The sequence below is a fragment of the Cervus canadensis genome, chromosome 15, assembly GCF_019320065.1.
Source record: "Cervus canadensis isolate Bull #8, Minnesota chromosome 15, ASM1932006v1, whole genome shotgun sequence".
NCBI lineage: Eukaryota > Metazoa > Chordata > Mammalia > Artiodactyla > Cervidae > Cervus > Cervus canadensis.
Genome location: NC_057400.1, coordinates 6,026,945 through 6,053,716, shown reverse-complemented (window position 1 = coordinate 6,053,716; position 26,772 = coordinate 6,026,945). Strand labels below are relative to the sequence as shown.

Sequence of the window (26,772 nt, the reverse complement as noted above, 5' to 3'; positions counted from 1 at the left end):
ACACACCAGGCCTCTGCCCTATGCCCAGTGTTTAGCATCTCCACGGAGCTAACCGCAGAGCCAGCTGATCCCCGTGTCGGGATTCAATGGTGAGCAGGGAGCCCTTGTCCCTGATTCATGGACGCAGAAGGAGCAGGAGCAACCAGACATACACAAGAGGGTTCAAACCCCCTCAGAAGGGACTGGGGCGCCCTGAGATCATCCGGGGCAGGGGGGAGGGCAGCCCAACTCCAGGAGGTCAGCGACGTTTTCTTGGGGAAAGTGATGACCCAGCTGAGGACAGAGCACTGCAAAGGAAACATTACATGCAAAGGCCCTGTGCCGGGGACAGGAGGAGGCTGGCGAGGGAGGCAGGCGGGGGCACCCCCAGGGCCACTGTGGAAGCCACAGCGAGGACTTGAACCTTTTTCCTAACAGCAGTGGGAGCTCCGGAAAGGTGTGCACAGACGCAAGCACGTGATCTGGTTTGGCCACAGTGAGGAATGTGGATTGGATGGCAGTCAGCTAAGGGCCCCGGGATGCCTTAGGCAAATGGTGGGCTGGACCGGTGGAAGTCAAGAGAAACAGGGGTGGAGGTCTTCAGTGGAGACTCGGCTGTGAGGGAGATGAGGAGGGGTCGTCAGGCCGACTCCCACTCCCCAACTCTGCTGCTCTATGGGTGGTGGATGCCCACAAGGCCCAGCCCTGCAGGAGGGGGGCTGTGTGGGCTGACCTAGGGCGGCCGCCCTTCAGACGCGGGAGGCCAGGTGGGCAACTGCTGTCAGAAAGTTCACTGTCAGAGCTGCTTAAAGTGGGGAATGGAAAGCAGTTTGTGGTGAGATCTTGCTGCCCCCGCCCCTGCCCACCTCTCTGAAGGTGGACACTGAGGACCCAGAAAAGCCACGCCTCAGGGCTCCTCTGGACCTGGGTCCGAATCCTGCCCTTGAGCAAGTCTCTGACCTCCCCAGACCTCAGTTTCTTATTTGCGCAGCTGGGTTTGCATCTTGGGGGACAGTTCACTTCAGTCACTCAGTTGTGTCTGACTCTTTGCCACCCCATGGACTGCAGCCCTTCCCTGTCCATCACCAACTCCCGGGGGACACTCTTGGGAGACAGTGAAAGTAAAGTCGCTCAGTTGGGTCCGACTCTTTGTGACCCTATGGACCGTAGGCTACCAGGCTTCTTTGTCCATGGGGTTTTCTAGGCAAGAGTACTGGAGTGGGCTGCCATTTCCTTCTCCAGGGGATCTTCCCAACCCAGGGATTGAACCCAGATTTCCTGCATTGCAGACAGATGCTTTACTGTCTGAGCCACCGGGGAAGCCAGGGGGACAGTGGTAACTGTTAATTGCAACAGTGGGTCTGAATGTCCTAAGTAGTGTCCATCGCTGGGTTGTACGTCACACCAAAATCCAGAAGCAGGCATTTATCCAAACACCACACCAAAGGGATACACACTGTCTCTAGTTGCTGACGGGCCAGGATGTGTCTGTTCTTGATCCAGAGTGATTGTTCAGATGGGTGCAGCACATCCCAGGCTCCGTCAGGCTGACCTTGTGTTCCTGGGATCCTTCCCACCACAAGAGAAAGATGGTGACGTGGTCTGAGTGTGTCACCGGCTGGCCTGGGTGCCAGCCATGCTCCCGGGCCCCTCTGTGCGACCATGTCCCCCACAGCATCTATGGAGCACCTTCTGTGTATCCTCCATAGCCATGCTTCCTAAAAGATATACAAGCCCCAGCTCTCAGAACCCAACAGAATGCACAGACAAAAACAAAGATATCCTACAAGTGCTTCATCCTTCTGGTTGAAAACAAAGTCTACAATTACATGCATGCTGCAACTGGGGGGTATTTCAGAGTGCCCAGGCCATCTCAGCATCTGTCATCCCATTGCAGCCTGGTGACCCCAGTGCTGAAAGGGGTCCCATTTTATACTGAGGACATGGAGGAACATTCCAGTCTTGCACAGTTTAACTGTTTGCCCCAAGCCATGCAGCTGACTCGTACAGACATACACTCAGGGTACCAGCCCTCACCCCACCCCAGGCCGTTGGTCTTGGGCCCAGCATCCTTCCTTCATCCATAAGGGAGACAGTTAGGAAAGAAAATCCCAGGATCCCCTTGCAGCCGGAGGATTCTGTGGCCACCTCTACCCTCTCCACAGCCTCAGAGAGGTGTTTCTCCTTGGGACCCAGCAGTAAAGGGATTTCACAGATTTGCCCGCCAAGGACAGGGGTTGGGGGGGAGCCAGGCGTGGTCGCCCCCCAGGACGGGAGGCAGTGGGCAGTGCTCAGCGGAGGCTTCTTCACTTGGTGGCTGTGGGCGTTCTCGGGGGCCAGCTGGTCCTGGGGGTGGGCGTTCAGAGGGTCTCGGGGTTCTCCCCTGCCCCCGGTGCTCCTGCAGTGCTGGTGGTGTGGCACGCTGATGCGCTGACCCTGCGGCCAGGAGGGCCTGTGTCTCCCTGGAGCAGGGCCTCCTGGCCTGAGCAGGCCCGGGTGTGGGCGTGGGCCGGGCCGGGCCGTGTGCGTCAGAGGCTGGGTGCCAGCAGCCGCCGCACTTGTTCACAGGCAACTCCTCCAGCCCCAGTGAGGCTGAAAGCCACTGGAGGGAAGGGGGTGGGCAGGGGCCCAGCATGCCCGTGTGCCAGGCGCGCCTCACCCATCACCCGATCCACTCTTCAGCACAGCCGTGGAGCCCACCCTTTCCAGAGAGGGAGGGGGCCCGGGGAGGGTCTGGAGGAGTTGGAAACCTTGGCAGGTGGGTCGTTGTCCAGTGATTGTCATTTCTCGGCCTCTGTGTGTCCAGAGGGGAGAACAGAACCCTGAACGGCCGGGGAGAGGCTGTGAGTGGGAGCCTGCGGGAACAGGGAGCCCTGCTGGGGGCAGGTCCTCCCGGCGCCCCAGATCTGCGTGTGTATGTGCGGGAGGGAGAGAGCGCTCACGGGCAGTCAGATAGCGTGTAGGCGGGTGCGCGCCTGTGTATCAAACAGCTGGTCATGCTGGATGAAGGACGCTGGAGGAGAAAGATACTTCCGTTTATGTAGTAGACAAATGCGCAAAACAGGCAGCGCTAAGGAGACTCTGGGAAGCCAGGAAGGTGCCTGCCCGCCCCCGGGGAGGGTCGGGAAGCGGCAGAGTGGCTGCTGGGCCCTGCCTCTTGGCCTGATGCTGGCTCCGCAGGCGGGCTCCCTTGAGGAGAGGCCCCAGGCAGCTCACCTCCGGTCTGTACCTGGCTGTCGTGCCTGTAAGCACTGCCGCACGCAGTCCCGGCCTCTGCGTGTCTAACAGGGGAGGCTCGGACACAGCTGCTCGGCCCACAGGTGCGGACAGGTCCGACCTGCAGGTGAGCAGATTGGGAGGCCCGTGCCCCAGCGCCCCCAGCTGGACAGGGGCAGCGCTGCAGTGCCCGTCGGACCCGTCCGCGTCCCCCCAGCCCCGTCCCCCTGTCCCAGCCCCGTCGCCCTGTCCCAGCCCCACGCGCGCGCCATCATGCTGATACGGCTTGGCTTGGATGTTCCACAGTATCGCGTTTCTCCAGCCCCCGGGTGACGCCCCGCCTGAGCCGCAAGCGGGCGCTGTCCATCTCCCCGCTCTCAGACGCCAGCCTCGACCTCCAGCGCATGATCCGGACCTCGCCCAACTCGCTGGTGGCCTACATCAACAACTCCCGCAGCAGCTCGGCCGCCAGCGGCTCCTACGGACACCTGTCAGCCGGCGCCCTCAGGTGAGCCGGGCAGGGGCCCAGAGGGGAGGGTCTGCACAGGCCATCCCAGGAGAAAGACGCGACTTGGATTGCTTTTTAATTTGTTAAAGTGTAGTTGATTTACAGTGCTGTGTTTCTGCTCTACAGCAAAATGATTCAGTTAAACACATATTCTTTTCCACATTCTTTTCCATGATGTTTTATCCCAGATATTGAATACAGTTCCCTGTGCTATCCGGTAGCATCTTATTGTTTATAGGACTTGCTGTATTTGTAAGTCAGCCGACTCGCGACTAATCCATGAATTCAAAACCAGTAGGGCAGATGTTGAAATGTGCCAACATTTGGGTACATCTTCATGAGCCTGTTTTTCACCCACCAAACAATTTCTGATGTGATTAGTTACCCTTGCCGAGCCTGTTATGGAAGCTTCCATCATAAAGTCACAGGCGACTTTCCTTCAGTGGGTGTCACTGACCAGCACTGGGGCTACTGGAAGTGACTTGGCCCTCACGTGTCTGGGCTGGCAGAAGCCCCCCTCCTGGGTCACAGCATGGCACACCCAGACCTCCTCAACACTGCCTACCCTGTCCCCTCTGGGCAGCCCTCGGCTGTTCAGAGAACTCAGACCCGAGCCAACCTGACTGAAGCCCACGTCCTTCCCATGGCCCTCCAGAAAGAGGGCAGAGGGCAGATAGGAATGTCAGGAGAGTTCGGCCCAAGGACCAGGACGAAGCAGGATAACAATGCATCTGTTATCTTTTGGTGCATGACAGAACAAACAAACAGAAACCAAAAAACAGTTTGGTAGCAGTTTCAAACAACAATAAACATTTACCATCTTGCACTGTTTCTGAAGGTTAGGAGTTTGAGGCTGGCTTAGCCGCAGGTCTCAGGAGGTTGCAGTCAAGATGTCGGCCAGTGAGACTCACCTGCGTCTGGGCGTCTGTTTCCAGGATGGCTCGCCCTTGGGGCTGTTGACTCAAGCTTGAGTTCCTCTTCACAGGAGCCCCCCTCCCACATGCTGCTTGCGCATACTCACAGCATGGCAGCCAGCTCCCTTTCCTCCAGCCCCCAGGGGAAGTGATCCCACAGAGAGCAAGGAGGAAGCAACAGCATCTTCTGTGACTTAGCCTCCGAGGGTACCATTTCTCCCTTGATAGATCCTGTTCTGGAAGGAGTGGTTGGTTCATAGGCAGGTGGCCTGGTAGAGCTCAGAAGTGCAATAGGAGTTCAAGAAAAGAGGAGGATGTGAGCAGAGGGCTCGGGATGCACTTCCTGGACGAGGGGGCATTAGAATGGACTTCAGAGGCCAAAATGGGTTCAAGTTGTCCAGGAGCATCAGGGATGCAGGGGTGCCTCTCAGGCATCAGAGCAGCGAAGGGCCAGGATGTCGGGAGTGACTTGCCAGGGCAGAAGCCTGCATCCTGAGACTGCAGGCAGTGGGGAGCCACAGCTGGTGCTTGAGCGAGGTAGAGTCACAGTGATGGGGAGCAGTCAACAACTCGACCATCCTGATCTCTGGGCAGGGTCTTGCCTGCCCTGGACGCGTGAGCCTCACAGAACCCTGCCCCCCACCCCACCACACCCCAACCCCACTTCTTCACTTTGTCTGCCCTTCTCTGCAGCCCAGCCTTCACCTTCCCCCACCCCATCAACCCCGTGGCCTACCAGCAGATCCTGAGCCAGCAGAGGGGCCTGGGCTCGGCCTTCGGACACACGCCACCCCTGATCCAGCCCTCGCCCACCTTCCTGGCCCAGCAGCCAGTGGCCTTCACCTCCGTCAATGCCACACCCCCCCAGCTCAGTAGCAGCAGCAACTGTCTGAGTGATGCCAATCAGGTAGGTGGGTGCAGGGAGCAGGGGGCCACCAGCTACTCCTGTGAACCCAGGGAAGGCCGATCGTGGCCATCTCATGCCAAGAACTTGTCAAAGGACTCTGGGCACAGGTCTGGCCGGCAGGATACCTCTGGGCAGAGACCACGTGGTCAAATGGGGCTTGGGCTGGATGCCCGGTCAGGGGACCCAGCCTGGGGCTTCACACTGCCCCCACTCCCTGTTGGCAAGTGCCCAGCCTCAGTTTCCTGGCCACCTGTCTAATAAGACTAATGAACAAATGGAGAAACTCTAGGATTCAGAGTCAGGCGTCATACAGGGGCTTCATACATAGCACGTAACATGGATGAAACAGATGGAGTTGAGGCTCATACTGTGCAGCTTAGTTTTAGAGCGTGGCAGCCGTTTTATTTGACTTTCCCAATGGTCCATGGACAGGCCTGGGCCCACTCACACAGTACCTGGCACACACGCAGTGCCATGAGCATTTGATGAATGAACGAGGCCCTGTTTTGCAGATGAGGAAATATAACTGGTGTCACGGAGACGGTATCAGACAGTGAGAAGGTCACAGGCCTCAGAATCAGGTAGCGTTTTGAACCCTGATTTGCCCGAAAGCTCTTTCAGCCTGAGCTGACACCCCTGCAGAGTAGGGCCTGTCACCTATATTAAGTCACTGTACCTGGGTCCACCTGGATCCTGGTTAGCACCCATGGTGACAGTTCGTGAGGTGAAGCACAGGCCAGTTTAGGAGCAGCTCTTTTCAAGAAAGTTCTCCCCAGGCCTCCAGCCAGCCACCCAGCACCTCCCCCAGATGGTGGCTGTCGGCTTTTGTCACATCCCCTGACACTTGAACTGTGGTGCTGGAGAAGACTCTTGAGAGTCCCTTGGACAGCCAGAAGATCAAACCAGTAAATCCTAAAGCAAATCAACCCTGAATATTCATTGAAAGGACTGATGCTGAAGCTGAAACTCCAATACTTTGGCCACCTGATGTGAAGAACTGACTCACTGGAAGACCCTGATGCTGGGAGGGATTGAGGGCAGGGGGAGAAGGGGACGACAGAGGATGAGATGGCTGGATGGCATCACCGATTCAGTGGACATGAGTTTGAGCAAACTCCAGGAGATGGTATAAGACAGGGAGGCCTGGCGTGCTGCAGTCCATGGGGTCGCAAAGAGTCAGACACGACTGAGCAATCGAACAGCTGACACTGTAGCTCTAACCTGCCTGTCCCAAGGGACCACGCCCTTCTGTCCTGCTCCCCAAGTGGCCAGGCCCTATCGTCCTCAAACCCAGAGCTGCCCCTGACTCGGAGGGCTGAGAAGTTGAGGCCACTCAGTCAGGAGTGGGGGTCCCCAGCATTTCTCAAAGAGAGGGTCTCCTGCTCCATCTCTGTGGGGTGGGGGCCACAGAGTGGGGAGGAGGGCGCTGATGGGCCAAGCTCTCGGCTCTCCTGGCCGTACCCCTGGCCTGAGAACCAAGCTGGGGTTGGGGAAGGAAGTGTTTCTGAAACTGCAGTCACAAATGTTGACATAGATGGTCTGTGTGCAGAAGGTCCCAGAGGTAAAACCCCAGGAAAACTTGGAAGGTCCTGCCCGCGTGTGATGGGTCCCTCTGTGCTCCCTTCTTTCAGAACAAGCAGAGCAGCGAGTCGGCCGTGAGCAGCACCGTCAACCCCATCATCATTCACAAGCGCAGCAAGGTGAAAACTGAGGCTGACGGCCTGCGGCCAGCCTCCCCACTGACCCTAACACAGGTAACCTGTCAGCCGTCCTCGGGCCGGGGCCCGGCCTCATCCCTTAGGGGCCGTGACTCTCTTGGGAATGGGTGATGGACGGCTTGCATGAATGAATGAGTAAATGAATGACTCATGAGGACACACTGCGAGTTCAAGGAGCGCTGGAGCTGTGTCCCTGCTCCCTGCTCCCCATGTGCTCATGAGGCGCGGATGCTGGGTCTGCAGCACAAGCCCCCGGTAGAACAGCCTAAACGGCTCAGGCCCGTCCTCACTCCCTCTCCCTGGAAATCTGTCCCCCACCTTATCTCCTGGACAGGAGGAGTCACATCCGCCCAGAGGCTCCCCCCACCCTGCCCTGCCCCGCCAGCTTCTGGGTCACTTTGTCTCCTGCACTGCACGGTCAGCTTTGGAGAGGTGGCGCTTTAGGAACAGTGCCTGGTTTGGCTCTGGGCCCCCGGGTTTGCACAGGGCCTGGTGGGCAGTAGCTGGGAGATGAGGCTTTCTAAGGACTCAGTGCCGAGCTGAGGGAGTGAGTGTTCCAGGGTGCAGGAGGGGACAGCGGACAGGTCCTGGTGGGAAGGAGAGGAACAGAGCCGCCTGAGGCCCACAGTGGGCCTCTGAGGTCCCTGGAGATCCTGCCACTTGTTCCAACACCAGGCTGGCAGGCATGCAGCCCAGCTCCTGGGCGGGTCAGCGTGCGGACTGAGCCCCAGGGCCGCCTCTCACGGTACCTCCACCCATTACTGCAGAATCAGCAGCTGTGACACCAAGTGGCCTGGGGGCCTCTGGTCCCATCTCCCCTACATCTGCTGGACCATCCTTTATCAAACCTGTAAGCCATCGGGCATGCTCCGGGCACTTAATTTTTATGAAATATTAGGTTCTGTTATTGTCAGGCAAACACAGGGGTTGGTGACAAATTCTCCTCCCTTCACTGATGCCAAAGCATCTCCGCGTGATGCATGGTCTCCACGCGGCCGGCCATCATCGGGGGCCGTTGAAATTGATGAGGACAGCAGGCATCCAGGGGAGATAAATGCGCTGGAGCTGCGGGGACAGGACTGAGGGGCATTGGGGGTCGGTGCAGGCAAGGGCGCTCAGCCCCGGGGAGCCTGCTGCCCTTCCTCACTCAACCTGGCGTCGGGGGGTGGGGTGAGGGGGGGGCACACAGCACCCTCCCTCTGCCCAGCTCGGCTCCCACCTCGTGTCAGGAAAGGACAGGTGTTTATCACCAGGAGGCCGTCACCATGTCACTCAGGGCCCTGATTCAGTGACCTGACTCGTTTGCTCCCTGACTCACTTGCAAGGTAGACGGGCTTTTTCTCTTGGCAGAACAGAACAAATCCCTCCCCGGCTTCAGCCCTCAGACTCCTGGGCTAGGATGCCGCCCCACTGAATCTGGAGGCCTGGCCCCTGCTCAGGTCCTCTGCTCAGGTCCACCTGGCAGCCTTCTCTTGGCAGAACAGAACAAATCCCTTCCCGGCTTCAGCCCTCAGACTCCTGGGCTAGGATGCCGCCCCACTGAATCTGGAGGCCTGGCCCCTGCTCAGGTCCTCTGCTCAGGTCCACCTGGCAGCCTTTTCACACCTTTTCCGACATAAGCAGATCAGGACGCTTGAGGAGTTGTAAGGTTATCTCCAGTTTTTCTGGAAGTGCAGAGGCATTCTGAGGCCCCTCCCATTGCTAGGCATTCCAGACAAAATGTTCCCGCCTCTCCTTTTAAGGTGGGCTGAGTGCTGCTGCCTGGGGACTTACTGAACAGCATGTCATCATTTTCCAGAACGCAAACATTGATTGTAAGGTGCTCTGGGAAATGACACCTAAAACCCGCCTCTTGGAGGAGGCCTTGCAGCATTTTGGAAAGCTGGTCCTGGATGAGAGTCTGCATCAGCCACGGGAGGGTCACGGGGCTGGTTTCTGCCCCAAGAAATGCACTCAGCTTTTGGAGGGAGGCTGAGGTGGGGGTTGCAGCCTCCGATTCATTGAATCTCTGGAGCCTGCGGGGGCTGGGGTGCCTGGCTGTGGGGGGAGGGTATCTGTCCCCGCACTCAGCCTGAGCTATGAATGCTTTCCCTGGAGGCTCTTTTGAAAAACAGAACATTCCTGCCATTTTGGAAATAGTTTGCAAGTAAAACAGGTCCCCTAACATCTGCCCCTTTGCCTGGCTTTGCCATGAGCCTGCCCCGTAGGCCTGGGGATCCTGGGGAGGCCTCGGCCTGCTCTGGGGGGCCTCGCCAGGCCTGCCTCCCAACCTGGCTGTCTGGGCCTTTCCCCAGGCCCTCTCCTGGAACCACTCAGATTGTGCCGGGCTCCCGGCTTTGAGGCTGCCCCCCACCCCCGCCATGAGCTCTGTTAGCATCAGCTGGGACAGGGGCGGCCCTTCGGGGTTTACTCTCAGCCTGTGGCTGCTTTGGCAGGAAAAGGCTTTGTCCTCTTTGAAACGCATTTTGGTGCCTGTAATTGTGGAAGGCGCACCTTAGGGGCCTTTCCTTCCCCCTGAAATGGGCACATGTGGGCTCCAGCGTGGCCAGAAACATGAACCCAGACCTAGGCACTGTGTTCTGGAGGGAACGGTCAGCCTCCGCTTGAATGTTAGGGTGCCTGACTGTGGCTGCAGCATACAAACACCCACATTTTAGGCCTGTTGCAGGGAAGCCGATGCTGGGAGAGTACTCTGGTTGCCATGGATGACCCTGGGAGGAGGGGACAGTACAAGGATAAGGCCAGGCCAATGTGTGTGGAGTTTCTTTTTGCCTCCAAACAAGAGCCAACCCTGTTCATTTACATGCTGTGAACACAAATGCCCCATCCCAGCCTGTGGGTCCCACACCGGCTCTCCCTGGAGGAGACCACATCTGATAAGCAAAAGTCACTGTCTCCTGTTCTCGTAGCTGTGTCCACTGGACCCAGGATGTGATGGGACACCTGCGTGATGACAAGCCAGCATATGTGTGTGCTTGTGTGTGCAGGCGTGTGAGTGTATGTGAGCGCAGGTGTGGCTCCACCTAGACCAGCCCATGGGTCCTTGGCACAGCCTTCACGGGGCTGACAGTGACCTTTCCCCGGGACCAGATGGCTGCTCACGTGGGTATGCTCTGCCCCACTCCCCCAGGAGCAGCTGGCTGACCTCAAGGAGGACCTGGAGCGAGACGACTGTAAGCAGGAGGCTGAGGTGGTCATCTATGAGACCAACTGCCACTGGGAGGACTGCGCCAAGGAGTATGACACCCAGGAGCAGCTCGTGCACGTAAGCCCCTGAGCGCCTGCGCCTGGCCTCACGGAGCTTCCAGGTCCTCTGTAGCGAGAACAGGCTCCCAGAGGTGCCTGGACCACCTCCTGGGCAAGTGGGAGGCATGATTACTTACCAGAGCCTTACTTATGTCTGAAATGGGGCTTACAAGTACATATGTAGTACAAGAGATGAAAAAAATAGGGGAAAGTTAGAAGGAAAAGGAGCAATAAAATAAAGCCCAGAATAAAGTTAGTATTAAAAACCAAGTATTCTGAGCTAGAGGTCACATACACATCTCATTTGTTTTTAAGCTTCCTGGCAGGCAGTGCAAAGAGGGAAACAGGATTGGTTAAGTCAGCCAGTGCCCACAAGATAATAACAAACCTAACACTGAAATCGGAAAGAAGTTTCTCCCATGGAGGAAGGAATTGGTCATTTCCTCTTGGAGACCATGCAGGTTCTCAGTGTCCATGGGTGCAGTTGAATGATACGCCCATACACGGACTGAGCTGCTTAAAAATGCCTAGTACTGACAGATCAGGAGACCAGAGAAGATCATGAGAACTGGGTGTGCTCTTCAGGGTCTGCCTCGAAGCTCCCTACAGCAGCAGCCACTGCGGGCTAACTTGTGCAGTGGAAAAAGCAGGGACAGGGGCTTAAGGCAGGAGGTGCCTGGCCTCCTACCTGACCCCACCACAGCTAGCCAGGCTGTTCTGAACAAGTAACTGCACCTCTGGGAGCCTCCGGTTTTCCCTCCTGTAAGTAGAGGTGGAGCCCACCCAGAGGGCTGAAGGCTGACTATGATACCTGCATAAACACTTAGCAGAGAGCAGCCCTCCAAACACAGAAGGTCTGTCCTAGCTCTTCATCCCTGTTCCCCACACCAGCCGAGTGTTCTCCTCCTCTGCATCTAGAAAAGAACTTCAAGTCAAGAATAAGTCTCCCCCAGTCCCAACACACACACACTTTAGTGAGTGAGTGTCTATAAAGATGAACCTACACCAAGCTGACAGCTCAACGGCTGGGTAAATACACACATACACACAAACACAGTGGTCACACCTACAGGCCATCCCACATGAGTTACCTCCTCCCCAGGTCTGTGAAACCAATATTTAAGACACTACCCACTCCCCCTGCTTACTTTTGTCATGAGCTTGCACTCAAAGACTCTAGGTTTCTTTTGCCTTGGGGTTTTTCTCCCCAGATTCTCAGCCAGGGGACTGGAGTTTCTTAGCAATCCATTGCTGCTGATGTTGAACCTTTAAAGCAGGGTCTTATCTAATCCCTCAGGGACTCGAAGATAACTTTTCAACCTGTCCCACCTCTTTGGGTTAAACAAGTCTTAAGGTGGAGCCTGGGCCATGGGAGCTGTGAGCTTTAAGCCGATAAGATGAAGAGAGGAGAAAGAGAAGATCTGAGGTGGGAGAGGGTCCAAGCAGAGGGGTGGAGTGAAAGTGAAAGTCGCTCAGTCACATCCGACTTTTTGCGACCCAGTGGACTATACAGTCCATGGAATTCTCCAGGTCAGAGTACCGGAGTGGGAAGCCATTCCCTTCTCCGAGGGATCTTCCCAACCCAGGGATCGAACCCAGGTCACCCGCATTTCAGGCAGACTCTTTACCATCTGAGCCACCTGGGAAGCCCAGCGGAGTGGAGGGGAGGATGTTAAAGACGCTCTAGCAAGGACTGAGTTGGGTCCAAAGAGCAGGGAGGGGATTCCTCATGGAAAGGCAGACAGTCCAGAAGTGGGAAGCAGGGCTCCAGCTGCAGGCTCCTACCTGGGCCCAGGGCTGTCACTGGGGCTGTAGGTTACCACCTGCATCTGGCCCTGGAAGGAGCAGGGTCCCATGAGAGGGGGCAGCCTGCTCTGCCCAGCTCCATCTCTCTCTCTGCCCCCTGAAAAGGTGGATGGCCCAGGCACACACATAAGCTACAGCCCCTAGTCAATTATTAACAATTTGTTGCTAAGTAAACCAATAAGAAAAAAATGAAAGGCATTGTCAGGAAGCATTTCGATCATTTGAAAAGCTTTCAGAATGGAAAGTGAGTCTAATATGGTAAGATTTCCCTGGAAGTTCAAAGCGCTGTAGATTTTGCTTATCTCGGTGTTAGCATTTGTATGCATGACAGTCTGGCTTGTCACCTGGGGCAGAAGGGCCCAGCGGTTTTCTGTCTCACAAGGCTGCCCGTGTCCACATGCTCAGCTCTGGGCAGCCTTGTAGGCTGCAAAGATCTACAGCAGCGCTGTCCAAGAGAAAGACACTGCCAGCCCCAATGCCAGGCACACATGTAATCTTACATTAGCTAAGAGCACATTTAAAAAGAGGGAAAGGAGACAGGTAAAATCGATTGGAATCATATAGTTTGTTTAACCCAATATATCTAAAATATTATCCTTCCTGCATGCAATCAATATAAAACAAACTTTCTGAGCAATTTCACATCCTTTTTTTTTCATTCTCAGTCTGTGAAACAGGTATGTGGCTTACACTTCCAGCCCTCCCTGGTTGGGATCTTTCAGGGTTTCAACAGCCACAAGTGGAAAATGGCTACGACCTAGGCCAAAGCAGGTCCAGAGGTGGGGGGAGGAAGTGGAAGCTGGGGGAGGGAATGGGGACCAAGAGAACAAAGAGGATGGGGATGGAAGGGGCACTGGGCCCCGCCTCCTAGCTCCTCGGGGACCTAAAGCTACAGGTAGGACACAGATGGGGCCTCAAGAGACTTCCTGGTGACTGTCAGAGAGAACCCCCAGTGGAGAGGACCAGTATACTTTGTCATTCTGCTGTGTGAGTGACAAATGCCAGTTACCATCCCCAGTTAAATGGGCAGCCTGAAAGATCAAGGCCATATAGGTCCCAAGGCCCTACCCAAGTAGCCACGTGTTCCCGGCTCGGAAGTGGTAACAGCCCTGCTCCCATGAGGACAGCAGGCTTCAGTTACATCATCAAAGCAAACAACTGGAAACCAAATGTCTACCGAGAGTGGCTTGTCCTGTTGCCTGTATCAGAAAACCTCCATGGCCCTTTGCTCCCCATCATCGGAGAAACTGCCAAGCGGGGGGACACAGGTGATGGGCCCAGGGCGCTGCTGGTTGGGGTGGCTCTGAGGCCTACTTGTCCAGGGAAGGCTGACTGGCCATGCACTTCCCTGCCTTGCCCAAAATGGCCCCACCTGAGGGGCAGGGCCACCCCACTCACCCACCAGCCCCCACCCTGCCACTGCAGAGTGAGCTAGATGTCTTGGGCTGTCCCGCCTTGCTTTCTGGGCATGTTATCCCTGGGACAGCGCTGCACAGAGCCCAGGGCATGCTGTCAGTCAGACTCTAGCTCTGTCCTAGGCAAGCCACTTTAACAATCTGGGCTTTTGTGAAAAGAAGACAAAGCTAACATCTTACGGGTCACTATCAAAAAGAAGAGGATGCATTTATGTTTCTGTTGTAATAAAACTGTTAGTGAACTCCCTGACAGTCCAGTGGTTAGGACTTGGCAGTTTCACTGCCAGCATCCTAGGTTCAATCCCTGGTCAGGGGACTGAGACCCCACAAGCTGTGGGGTCTTAAAAGAAAAAAAAAATGTTATTTAAAACTTTCTGGAGCCACAGGGGCAGTCTTGGGAGAGGCTGCTCATGTACCCACTGTGAGCAGGTCTGCCTCAATGCAGCTAATAAATGCCTGCTGTTTGCAGCCTGGAAGCTTCATCATAACCACAGGTTTTCCATAGACTAGAGCCCAGCCCAGCCTGGGATGAGCGGGGGCGGCTCTGACCGTCATGGATGGTCGTTTGAGTGACTAATGAGAAAAAGCAGCTGAGCTAACTCAGGAGGAGGCGTGGCCGGCACGTGGGTGCTGGTCCGCGCGGTGGGTGGTCTGCACAGACCAGGTGCGGTCTGGAGGGGTGGGTGGCTGGGCTCACCCCGCTCCGTGGGCTTGTTCCTGGCAGCACATTAACAACGAGCACATCCACGGGGAGAAGAAGGAGTTCGTGTGCCGCTGGCAGGCCTGCACGCGCGAGCAGAAGCCCTTCAAGGCGCAGTACATGCTGGTGGTGCACATGCGCAGACACACGGGCGAGAAGCCGCACAAGTGCACGGTGAGTGGCCCGGCCGGCCCCTCGGCCGGCTGACGTGCGGCAGGGTGGGCATCGCTGACCACGGAAGGACCCGGTGGAGCAGCTTTGGAACAGTGCGACAAGATTGTCAATGGGGCCTCCTGTCTGCTCCTGCCTGGTCTGGGGTCCAAGGGGCCCCTTGTTCTGTCTGCGGCCCCATTCGTTCGCTTACTGTCCCTGAGGCCCGCGTGCATCCAGGTACCTGCGGGGGAGGTGTGCTGGTGTCTCTGTGACCAGGAGCCCCAAAGCTACGCCCCGCTCGGTGGCTGGCCCTGCAGACTGTCCTCTGCACAGGAAAGAGTTTCACTGGAGAGTCACAGGTTAAGTGATGATGGTTTAAAAGTCACTTTGGCCGACTTAAAAAAAAAAATGTGAACACAATTATAAGGCCTTTTGGACAGTCTCCCTTATGGAGTCAACAGGATTTGCGACTATTTGGTGAGACCTGTATTTAACACAGAGGAGCCTGGTAGGCTGCAGTCCATGGGGTCGCTGAAGAGTCAGACACGACTGAGTGACTTCACTTTCACTTTTCACTTTATGCATTGGAGAAGGAAATGGCAACCCACTCCAGTGTTCTTGCCTGGAGAATCCCAGGGATGGGGTCGCCCAGGGATGGGGTCGCACAGAGTCGGACACGACTGAAGTGTCTTAGCAGTAGCAGCAGTTATTTAACACACAGGAATTTCTCCCTCTTTCAAAGGGGCAGGCCATTTGTATATCTTCTTTGAGGAAGACTCTATTCTAATATTTTGTCCGTATTTAAATTATTTGTTTTTGTTGTTGAATTGTAGTAGTTTTACTAGACTCTAATTGAATATATGATTTGCAGGTATTTTCTATACTATTCTATAGATATGCTATTTATATTCTATAAAACTTATTCTATAGGTTTTCTTTTGATTTTCTTCATAGTTTCCTTTGAAGGATAAAAGTTTTTGATGTTCAGAGAGTTTGTTTTATTGATATTCCTTGTGCTTTTGGTATCATATCTAATAAACTACTGCCAAATGCAAGGTCACAAAGATTTATTCCTGTTTTCTACTGGGAGTTTTATGGTTTATAGGTATGTAGTTTTATTTATATGAACATATAAATATATACACATATATATTTTTAATAGTGTAGCCCTTCCATTTAGGTCTTTAACCCACATTCATTTAACTTGTATATGGTGTGAAGTAAGGATCCAGCGTCACTCTTTTGCATGGTTTTACAGAGTTGTCCCACCCTATTTGTTGAAGGGACTGCTCTCTCCCCATCCAATGGTCTTGGATCCTTGTTGAATCCAATGGTCTTGGATCCTTGTTGAAACCCAATTGACCCTAAATGTGTGAGTTTCTTTGTAAACTATCAGTTCTCTTCCATTGATTGCTACATCTGTCCTTATGCCAGCACCCCACATGGCCTTTTTTAATTGAAGAATGGTTGATTTACAGTGTTACGTGAATTTCTGCTGTATAGCACAGTGACTCAGTTATATACACACAGACACATATATTCCTTTTTATATTCTTTTCCATTATGATTTATCTTAGGAGATCAGATATAGTTCCCTGTGCTATACAGTTGCTTGATTACCATAGTTTTGTTGTAAATTTTGAAATTGGGAAGTGTCCAGCTTCCAAATTTGTCCTTCTTTTGCAAAATTATTTTTGCTTTTCTGAGTCCTTTGCAGAAGTTGTTTTCTTAAGATCCTGAGTGGTAGCAAACCATAGCCCTCCGACATGAGCTGTAAGCTACAGAAACGGAAGGCCTTGGAGCCAAGTGTGCCCAGCCACACTGGTCAGGAATAAGGGGGCAGATGGGAGGGATGAAAGTTCCTGCTGGGGTTTACCTGTCATTCTGGGGGCAGTTTTCACAGCTACACTGGATGCAGTTGCAGTATCTTTGGAGTAGGTAACTCTTGCAATGATCCTTCCCTCCCTCCCTTCCTGCCCCTCTCTCTGGCTCCCTCTTCCTTTCCTAAAATGTTTCTGGAGTGCCAAAAATGTTTCTCTTTGCCAGGCAAGATTCCTAGGAACACAGAAATGAATAGGACCTAGAAGGTATCTGCTCTCAGGGAGCTTGTATCCTTGTGGGAAGGCAAGATAACAAAACGATTAAGATAATTATAAACTGCATTAGGCAGTATAAAGAAAAAAGGGTGTTATTATAATTAAGAAAATAAAAGAATTGCTCTAGGAGGAGTTGACCCCAAAGACTGAGAGGGAGTGGGCCGGGCCAAGGCCAGGGTGGGTGGAGACAGGAAAAAGCTTCCAGCCAGAGAGGACGGTGTGTGAAAGGCCCCTCACGCGGAAGAACTTAGTGGGGTCAAGGACTAAAAAGGAGAGAGACATGGCCTGAGCCAGGGTCAAGGTGACCTGCTCCCTCAGCAATGTGGGGGACACTGGATTTTATTCTTGGCACATTTTAATGCATAAGAAAGTTCTAATCAGGGAGGGGCATCAGGAAACTGTTGAAAATGATATTTACCGAGTTTTTAATCATATGGGAAGAGTCTCATAATGTGCTGTCGATTTTAACAAGCAGAATAAGCAGCTGAATGCTCGAGATGTTCTAGTTCTGGGACCTGCAGGGTCCCAGAATGAGACTTACCTGGAGGTCAGCAGTGCCTGTCCTGGGCCATGGAAGGTTTCATTTGCCTCCTTGCACTTTTCAGTCTTCAAGTTTTTGAGATGTGTCATTTACGTGATCAGGAGGGAAGGGAGATGTTGAGAGCCGCGCTCCTGGCTGCACCTGTGGGGCAGAGCGGACCCCGGGGCTGGGAGGCAGCAGTGGACCAGCCCACAGGCTGGGCTCCCCACACTGTACCTGGGACTCGCTGTGTCCGCCCTCACTGACCAAACCCTTCTGTTCCCAGTTCGAGGGCTGCTCAAAGGCCTATTCCCGCCTGGAGAACCTGAAGACTCACCTGCGCTCCCACACTGGGGAGAAGCCGTACGTGTGTGAACACGAGGGCTGCAACAAAGCCTTCTCCAACGCCTCAGACCGCGCCAAGCACCAGAACCGCACCCACTCCAACGAGGTACCCACCTGGGGCGCCGGTAGCCTGCAGATGTCACTCCCTGCCACCCCCTGCCGTGGGAGCCCAGCACACAGCCGCAGCCCCTGTCCCCATGGTCCAGCAGCAGCTGATCACACGCTCCAGCTCCTGGTGTTGCCTGGCCTGCGGTGGCTGTCACCCTCCCCTCCGTGGGGCCCGGAGCCCCCGGCAGAGCTGAGGGGGCCCGTGGCGTGGGCTGTACCTGCCTCCCAGTCTCTCCTAGGGTCAACCACCGTCACTCAGGTAGACTCAGGAAAGGGTGTCTCTAAAAGGTTAGGTACATTTTGGACCCCAAAGGGACTTGCTTTGATAAGAAGTCAGAGGAATTCTCAAAAGTATCAACTCAAGAGTGTCTAAAGACAAGAGATAGCTTGGAAAGGTGTGTGTGTTTGCAAGTATGTATGCGCCTGTGTGCATGTGGTTGTATGTATTATGCGGGGAGGAGGTATGGATATGTACTTGTAAGTATGTGTACACATGTGGGTGTTTATATACATGTTCAAGTGTGCGTGTGTTTGTGTGGATGTGCATACCTGTGTGTACATGTCTGTGTGTATACATGTAGACGAGTCTGTTTATATGTGGATGTCGTGTGTGTGTGTGTGTGTGTGTGTGTGTGTGAGCTCAGGACTGCGCGTCAAAAACCCTGGGTTTTCATCCCACTCCTGGGTGACTTGGAGCCAGTGTCCTTGCCTCTCTGAACCTCTTTCCTCATGAGAGACAGCAGAGTGTTCAGGGCTGTCTCACTGACGTGTAAGGAGGTGATACACTCACTGATACTAAAAATCCCAACATGCCGATGGCTAAGCTGATCACGCCAGGCACTGTGTTCCCTCCCTCCACAGGCTCTGATCCGTGTCTCCAGTCTGGGGAGGTGGGACTGAGGGTCTCGTTAACCACATGCTTACCTTCAAGAAAAGGTGGCAGGCGAGGCCGGTGGAGTGCGGCTCCATCGAGGGGTCCAGCGCCTCCCGACAAGGGTGCCGCCAGCTCTGCGGAAGGACCGGCATAAAGACGACGCGCAGCGCTCCCCTGCGGGGTCTGCCTTCCTGCCTCATGCGTGACGCCTCTTCTCTTCCCAGAAACCCTACATCTGCAAGATTCCAGGCTGCACCAAGCGGTACACGGACCCCAGCTCCCTCCGGAAGCACGTGAAGACGGTGCACGGCCCAGACGCTCACGTCACCAAGAAGCAGCGCAACGATGTGCACCTCCGCGCCCCCCTGCTCCGGGAGAATGGGGACAGCGAGGCCGGCGCCGAGCCCGGCCGGGGCTCCGAGGACAACGCCGAGGCCAGCAGCACTAGCCAGGCCGTGGAGGACGGCTTGCACGTCAAGGCCATCAAGACAGAGCGCTCCGGGGTAAGCCGACTGGGCGGCAGAGGCCCGGTCCACGCCCCGCCCCCAGGAGGCCATGCCCCGCGGCGGGAGAGCGATGCCATCTGCCCGGGCCCCTCCCCGCCAGAAGTGCAAGGATGTCCCTCCTCTCTCCAGCTCAGTATCCCTCCCTTCACCACCTCGGGCCCCCACCGAACCTGTATTGAGCCAAGTGGGTCCCATTCTGCTGGGCTGACCGTGGGGAACAGGATGCCTGCCCCGACTCTGTCAGTATACAGGGGGCCGGTGGTTCCCGGTGGCTGACTTTCCCACCGGCCCCCCAGGCTCAGCAGCCGCCCCCCACCCTTCTGTCCTGTCTCTGCGTCCTTGCCCTTCTGGCCTGCACCCCTTTTGTTCTAACCACCTGTTCTTTGTCTCCGCCTCTTTCTCCTGACTGTACCTCCCCTAAGGATAGACGGTACTGAGGTGAGCAAGGAGCTGGGTGGGGCTGGGGGAGGGCTGGCATGAGTAAGGGCGGCTGGGGTGCTTGTCCAGGCTCCTCAAGGGCCTGGAAGGCAGCTTTGGTTAGGTAGATAGCAGGTGCTGCAAGTGGGGCCGTCAGAACAGGTCATAGCTGGCAGCAGGGGTCAAGTGTGCCATCACAGGAGGAAGCCATGGGGTCCAAGCCTTTATGAGGATCAGGGCAGAGTGCAGGTGCAGATCCAGGCTGCAGAGGAGGGAAGGACAGACCTCCAGAAGGTCTTGAGTCCTGAGGTGAGGAAGGTGGGCAGTGCCATGAGCAGATGAAAGCACTGCAGCTTCCCTGGAAAGACCTAGAATGTGGGACCTTCAGGCCAGGAGTGAGCCTGGGATGCTTCATCCCAGGTGAGCCTTATTTGGGCTCAGATCCCAGGTCCCAGTGAAGGTTGCCCACGTTCTGTAAAGTTCCGCACTGTACCCATTTGCCTTGACTCAGAGGGAGTGCTGGTTTGGGGAGGGTGAGGGCAAGGGCTGCATCCAGCAGCTACAACCCCTGCAGACAAACTCCCTTTCTAACGACCCATCTCCAGCCTCTTCGGCAGGCAGCAGGTCAGCAGGCCTTCACTCTTCCTTGCTTCCTCCAGCAGCCCATCACTGCTGTCAGGATGCTTAAGTCTCCTCTTTTTGTGTTAATTTCACACGGCTGCAGCAGCCTCTGTGGGGCTCAGCTTCCAAGTGTTCACACACCGAGAGCTCTTCAAGCAGAGCTCTGGCCCAGACACTGGCTGGAAGAGCTTAGGAGCACAGCAGGGAGGCTGTGTGGGGGGAGAGGGGCTGTTGGTGGGAGCCTGACGATTACCTGATGCCTTCTACTTGCCGGGTTGTCTCCATCTATCCATTGACTCTCTCCAGGGGGCAGCTCAGGTCCAGCTTATAGTTGGGGAAGCCGAGGCTCAGAGAAGTAATGCTCTGAAAGCTCCTCCATGCAGCGGCTTCCTTCTCGCCCCCCGCCCCCACCTCCCCAGGTGTGCAAGAGTGCTGTGTTGGGTGGCGGGGCCCGTGGCTTCTGGCACCCTCTGAGTCGGTGCCTTCTTATCACGCTCCCTGTAGCTGTGTCAGTCCAGCCCCGGAGCCCAGTCTTCCTGCAGCAGCGAGCCCTCTCCCCTGGGCAGTGCCCCCAACAATGACAGCGGTGTGGAGATGCCGGGGACAGGGCCCGGGAGCCTGGCAGACCTGAGAGCTCTGGAGGACCCGCCGCCAGGGGCTGACCCCTCCGCCCTGGCCGCCCCCTCTGCTGGTGGCCTGCAGCTGCGCAAACACATGAGCGCTATGCACCGGTTCGAGCAGCTCAAGAAGGAGAAACTCAAGTCACTGAAGGATTCCTGCTCATGGGCCGGGCCAGCTCCGCACACCCGGACCTCCAAGCTGCCTCCCCTCCCGGGAAGTGGTAGGTGGAGGCCCCGGATGCGCTGGTGGGGTGGGAGGGAACCCAGGGCAGCACAGTGATTCACACCCACCAAACACCATGTGCTCTTGAGAAGATAGATCTTACGAACCCATTGCACAATTTTGGAAATTGAGGTTCAGAGAGGTGAAAGTGCTTTGCCCAGATTACTGGCAGAGCTGAGACTTAGCCCAGGCATGAGTGACTCCAAAGCTGATGCTCTTCCAACTACACCATGCTACATCCCCATAACTCCTCAAAACAGGCAAACTCAGCTCCCATCATCCTGTTCCTCATGATCCATTCACTTGTCTGTCAGGCACCTGCCATAGATACCATAGCAAAGACCCTCGGCAGGACAGTGAGATATTCCAGTCCCTATGGTGAAAGGCCATGCCAGCAGATGCAGGATGAGCCAAGTAGCACCAAGGACAGAGCTCAGGGTAGTGAGAGAAAGCAGGGCAGCTGGGGAAGAGCTGGGAGGACTTCCTGGAGGAGGCAGCCCTGTCCTCAGCCTCGGGAAGTTAACCAGGCTTTGAGATGGACGATGTCCTCACTGAGCATTTCCTGAGTGTCGACTCTGCTGAGCAGTGTGCTAGGCACCAGACACCCTGGGGTGCTGAGCCTCTAGGCTGCCCTCCAGGGACTGATGGCCCGTGTGGTAGGACTGTCTTATAGAGGGGTGATACTGAGAGGCTCTTCCTTGAAGGGAGGATTGTTGCCCCAGCTGTTGGAGGAGCTGCCAGCGGATGGCCTTCAATTCCCAGCCTCTTCCAGAGATTGCCTGGGGTGCTGACAGCTGCCTCACCCAAGGTCACCCCTTCCCAGGGTGGCCCACATCCAGGGACAGATCAGGGATGTAGAGGCCGCTCAAGGCCCCAGAGCTCTCCGTGAGATGAGCTGCAGCTGTCTTCTCCCGGTCCACCGTGCAGCCTCTCTGCCCTCCCATGGCCCTGGGTCCCAGGACGCACTCTATAAACAGCCTGCTGGGTAAACAGCCCCAGGGGAGCCCAGCTGGCAACACCCATCCATGGATGAAGAGGGTGCAGGGAGGCTGTGTTCAGGGCCCTCCTGGGCTCTTTTCAGTATCCCAGTGTTCCCCAGGGAGACATGCCACCCACAGCTGGAGACCAAGAATGGGGCGGAATGAGAACACAGGGCCTGCCAGCAGCAGTAGACTGGGATCAAGCGTCCGAACTTCCACTTGTGCCCTGGCAGTAAGTGCCACCATTTGCTCCTGATTGTCTCTTTCTTCCTTTTGTTGAGAAATCATTGACTGGCTGCCAGACCCTATTCCAGGGCTCTAGGCCCAGCAAGCTCAGCGCCCTCCAGGCAGCCAAAGCATTGCCTTTTGTCCCCCATTCCCCACGCTGATGCTCTCCTCTCCCACAGGCTCCGTGCTGGAAAACTTCAGCGGCGGCGGGGGCGGCGGGCCCGCGGGGCTGCTGCCCAACCCGCGGCTGTCCGAGCTGTTTCCGGGCGAGTTGACGGTGCTGAGCCACCTGCAGGAACGCCGGGACAGCTCCACCAGCACAGTCAGCTCGGCCTACACCGTGAGCCGCCGCTCCTCCGGCATCTCCCCCTACTTCTCTAGTCGCCGCTCCAGCGAGGCCTCGCCGCTGGGCGCCGGCCGCGCGCACCCTGCCAGCTCCGCCGATTCCTACGACCCCATCTCCACCGACGCATCGCGGCGCTCGAGCGAGGCCAGTCAGTGCGGCGGCGGCCCGGGGCTTCTCCAGCTCACGCCCGCCCAGCAGTACAGCCTGCGGGCCAAGTACGCGGCAGCCACAGGTGGACCGCCCCCCACCCCGCTGCCCGGCCTGGAGCGCACGAGCCTGCGGACCCGGCTGGCGCTGCTGGACGCTCCCGAGCGCGCGCTGCCCGCTGCCTGCCTGCACCCGATCGGGCCTCGGCGGGGCAGCGACGGGCCACACTACGGGCCCACGGGGCCGATGCCTGCTTTCCCCCACGAGGTGCCAGGCGGCGGGGCGCGGCGGGCCAGCGATCCCGGGAGGCGGCCTGATGCCCTGGCGGCCCCGCGGGTGCAGCGCTTCCACAGCGCCCTCGACGTGACCCCAGGCACGCTACCGCCACCCTGCGGTCAGGGCCGAGGCCTGCGCCTGCAAAGCCACCCGAACGCCGACGGCAGCCTGGCCCGCAGTGGCTACTCGCCCCGGCCGCCCAGCATCAGCGAGAACGTGGTGATGGAAGCCTTGGCGGCGGGGGCGGACGGCACAGGCCCAGAGGTCAGCCTCGGACTGGCAGAGGACGACCTCATGCTCCCCGATGACGTGGTGCAGTACATCAAGGCACGTACCAGTGGCAACCTGGAGGAGAGTACCCCACCGGTGTACCCCCCAGAGAGCACATGCTTCTCTGAGCACCCCAAACTGCCCAGCCCCGGGCTGCACGGCCAGCGCACCATAGCCGCTGCAGACTCGAACGTGGGCCACTCTGCCCCCATGCTGGGAGGCTGCCCGCTGGCCTACGGGGCCCCCTCCAGCCTGAACAAGAACACCATGCCTGTGCAGTGGAACGAAGTGAGCTCAGGCACTGTGGACGCACTGGCCAGCCAGGTGAAGCCTCTGCCCTTCCCACAGGGCAACCTCGCTGTGGTACCGCAGAAGCCAGCCTTTGGCCAGTACCCAGGATACAATCCACAGGGCCTGCAGCCGAGCCCCGGGGGCCTAGAGAACTCACAGCCACACCTACAGCCCTGCGGGGGAGCCCCCTCCACACCTAGGGGAAATTATACACAGCAGCTGCGGCAGCCAGGGGCTGGCGGCCAGTGTCCCAACATGACTGCTGCAGTGAACCCCCACCCCAGCTACGGCCAAGCCCACCCCCAGCTGAGCACCATGGGTGGGACCCTGAACCAATTCCCCTCCTCTTGCAGCAACATGGCAACCAAGCCAGGCCACCTGGGGCTCCCCCAACAAATGGAAGTTGCTCCTGACCCCACCATGATGGGCAACAGCCACAGGGAGCTCGGCATGCCCAATTCCAGCCTGGCCGGGATGCCGCCACCTCACCCAGCCCAGAACTACCCACAGCAGAGTCATCACCTGGTGACCACCATGAGCCAGGAAGGCTACCACCAAGGCCCCAGCCTGGTGCCTTCCCACCAAGCCAGTTTCCTGGAGCCACAGCAGGGCACGATGGGGGCAGCCGGATCTAGCTTTGGCCTAATGCAGCCCCGGCCACCCCCAGAGCCCGGCCCTGCCGGCCGCCACCGCGGGGTACGTGCTGGGCAGCAGCTGGCCTATGCCAGGGCAACTGGCCATGCCATGGCTGCCATGTCAGCCAACCAGGAGCTGGCAGAGTCTGTACCCAAGGGGACAGTGGGCAGCATGTTGTCCCTACCCCCCCAGCCACCCCCGCAGGACACAGGCGGGACCCAGGACCACAGCATGCTCTACTACTACGGCCAGATCCACATGTACGAGCAGAACGGGGGCCCTGAGAACCAGGCCGGCTGCCAAGCCCTGCAGCCCCAGCCAACACAGCCCCAGGCCTTGCCCTCGCCGGGGGTCAACCAGGTGTCCAGCACTGTGGACTCCCAGCTACTTGAGGCCCCCCAGATTGATTTCGACGCCATCATGGATGACAGCGATCACTCCAGCTTGCTTTCTGGCGCCCTGAGCCCCAGCCTCCTCCACGGCCTCTCCCAGAGCTCCTCCCGCCTCACCACCCCACGCAGCTCCCTGACTCTGCCCTCCATCCCCGCCGGTATCAGCAACATGGCTGTGGGGGACATGAGCTCCATGCTCACCAGCCTGGCCGAGGAGAGCAAGTTCTTGAACATGATGACCTAAGGCCCCGGCCCCTGGCACTGGGCAGACTCAGAGGGACCATCGCTTCCCAGGGCACGGTGCTTTTGTCTGTTTTACCTTTTTCCCCAAAAAGTATTACATAGGTCTGAGGGAGTTTGGCCAGTGGCTGGTTCAGACCACAAATGCTTTTAAGGGCAGGTTTAGGGGCATGCTGTCTGGTCTTCCTTTAGATAATCTTTTGGACCTCTCACAAGTCTCCACGGAAAAGGCAAGGCAGGGGTACAGAACTCATGTACACAGTGCTTCCCAGCCTCTGGCGTTTCTGGGACTGCTCTGTTCTGGCTTTGTCACCTCTGTCATTTGGCTGATGAGGGATAACAGGGGCCCAGGGCATTCCAAGCACACAGGGAAAGAGGTGAGAGGAACCACATTTGGGTTTGAATCCAAAAGCCATACCAGATGTTCTAATCCAGGAAGATAAGCTTCTTGCTCCGGTGCCTGCAAGGCAAAGGAATTCCTGGCCCATGGGAATTCTTCTGTGAAGCTTAATTGTTGAAGCCTCTGACATCCTTTGCTGTGGAGGGGAAATTTTTTTTTTTTTTTACCTGGATGGTTTGGAAGCACATCCTTATTATGGGTGTCTCTACCCTGCAAAGCCAATTTTGCGGCTGGCTGACTGTCCAAGTGTATATGGATGAGTAAAGTATGAAAACACTGCCCAAAAAAGGAAAGAAAACAGTGTAATACTCAGGGCAAGCCAGAAGCTGCCCAGGCCTCTCCAGACCACGTTTACAGTGTTCATGCATGTAGAATGTAGCCCTTCCTGAAAAGAACACATTTCTAAATACCTCAGGGCTGCTGGAGCTGCTGGGGGTTAGGGCTGGACCCAGGTGAGCTGAAGTGTGTGATGAAGTGGAGCCTGGGTAAAGAAAGCATGCTGGGGACCCAGCCTCGGGCCGCCCTGGAGGTCTCCCAGTAGGAAGAGGAAGTCGCATGTTTACCTAGCCCTGTTCCTCCAATGCGCTGTCCACCCACCTTATGGTGGAAACTGGGGGGCTGGATGCCAGCCTTTGCCCACATTCCTCCAGGCCGTGCTGTCCACTCACCAGCAGCCCCCTGACCGACCCCAAGCTACAGCATGCAGTCCTGGTATCTTCTGGTCTCCCTTCCCTCCGCCCACCGGTTCATTTCACAGAGAGTAATGATACGCATGGTGTTTGGGGCAGGGGTGGGATTGTGAAGGGGTTGATTCTTGGGACTCTGAGGGACCATTTCTGAATTTTCCTGTTCAGTGTTGACCAAGTCCCACCCGGAAATGGAATTTGGAACTGGCATCAGAAGACATTGTTCCCGAACATATGGGAGGGTGAGTGGATGCATCCTCCCCATCACACACGTTCACAAACACCCCACACCTTTCTCATGTTGAATTTGTGGCAACCTTGCTGAATCCACCTGCATCACTATGAACTTGACACTGACTATGAGCCTGGCTTCAACCAGAACATGGCCAAAACCTCACCTGGGCCTCTACACCCCAGGACAACAAGGACTTTGTCAGGGTTCAATGACAAGGTCAAGTTCAAATGACAGCCTGAGACACCTCCAAGGGTCTGGGCTCTGTGCAGTGCATGTTCTTTCCCTGGGCTAGGATTTCACTGGCCATTCCCAGTTTGTATATAATCTGTACAGAAGACGGCGTCCCTGAAAATACTGTAGGTGCATCATCCGGTCAGATTTATATCTCCAAAACATTTTTAGCTTTTTCTACATGCTATGAATTGAGATGACATACTCAACTTGTAAATAAGTCGTTTTTTGTACATTAAAAAAAGTAATTTTTTCATAATTTATTTGGTCTATCTGCTTCTTCCTTGACATTAGTTAATGAAAACCTGGGCAGTAAATTCAGTGCATTTGAACAGGAATGAGGCTGTATTTTTTTCTCAGCAGCATCAAAATTGACTGTCCCGCCTTTGCCAGGAAATGTTTAACGCTGGGGCATTTACTGGCTGTTTGTCTGTTGTCTCAGGGCGGAGGCCGGGGAGGGGGAGATGTGAGCAGGCTTTGATGTTGTAGCGGGAATATCTTGCTGTTCTTCCAGCCAGGTGG

General features: G+C 56.2%; 1 protein-coding gene across 7 annotated transcripts in view; it reads left to right on the top strand.

The window, feature by feature from the left end:
• GLI2 (GLI family zinc finger 2) overlaps nucleotides 1-26,513 on the top strand; it is a 262,316-nt gene extending 235,803 nt beyond the window's left edge. For all 7 annotated transcript variants that reach the window (XM_043488281.1, XM_043488285.1, XM_043488280.1 and 4 more), the window contains 9 exons: nucleotides 3,502-3,703; nucleotides 5,311-5,524; nucleotides 7,156-7,278; nucleotides 10,373-10,507; nucleotides 14,434-14,583; nucleotides 17,465-17,629; nucleotides 18,730-19,008; nucleotides 20,554-20,890; nucleotides 22,280-26,513. In XM_043488281.1, coding sequence (XP_043344216.1) covers nucleotides 3,502-3,703; nucleotides 5,311-5,524; nucleotides 7,156-7,278; nucleotides 10,373-10,507; nucleotides 14,434-14,583; nucleotides 17,465-17,629; nucleotides 18,730-19,008; nucleotides 20,554-20,890; nucleotides 22,280-24,702 — 4,028 coding nt within the window. In that variant the 3' untranslated portion in view covers nucleotides 24,703-26,513. The remainder of the gene's footprint in view (nucleotides 1-3,501; nucleotides 3,704-5,310; nucleotides 5,525-7,155; nucleotides 7,279-10,372; nucleotides 10,508-14,433; nucleotides 14,584-17,464; nucleotides 17,630-18,729; nucleotides 19,009-20,553; nucleotides 20,891-22,279) is intronic.
• Nucleotides 26,514-26,772: the final 259 nt, after the last annotated feature.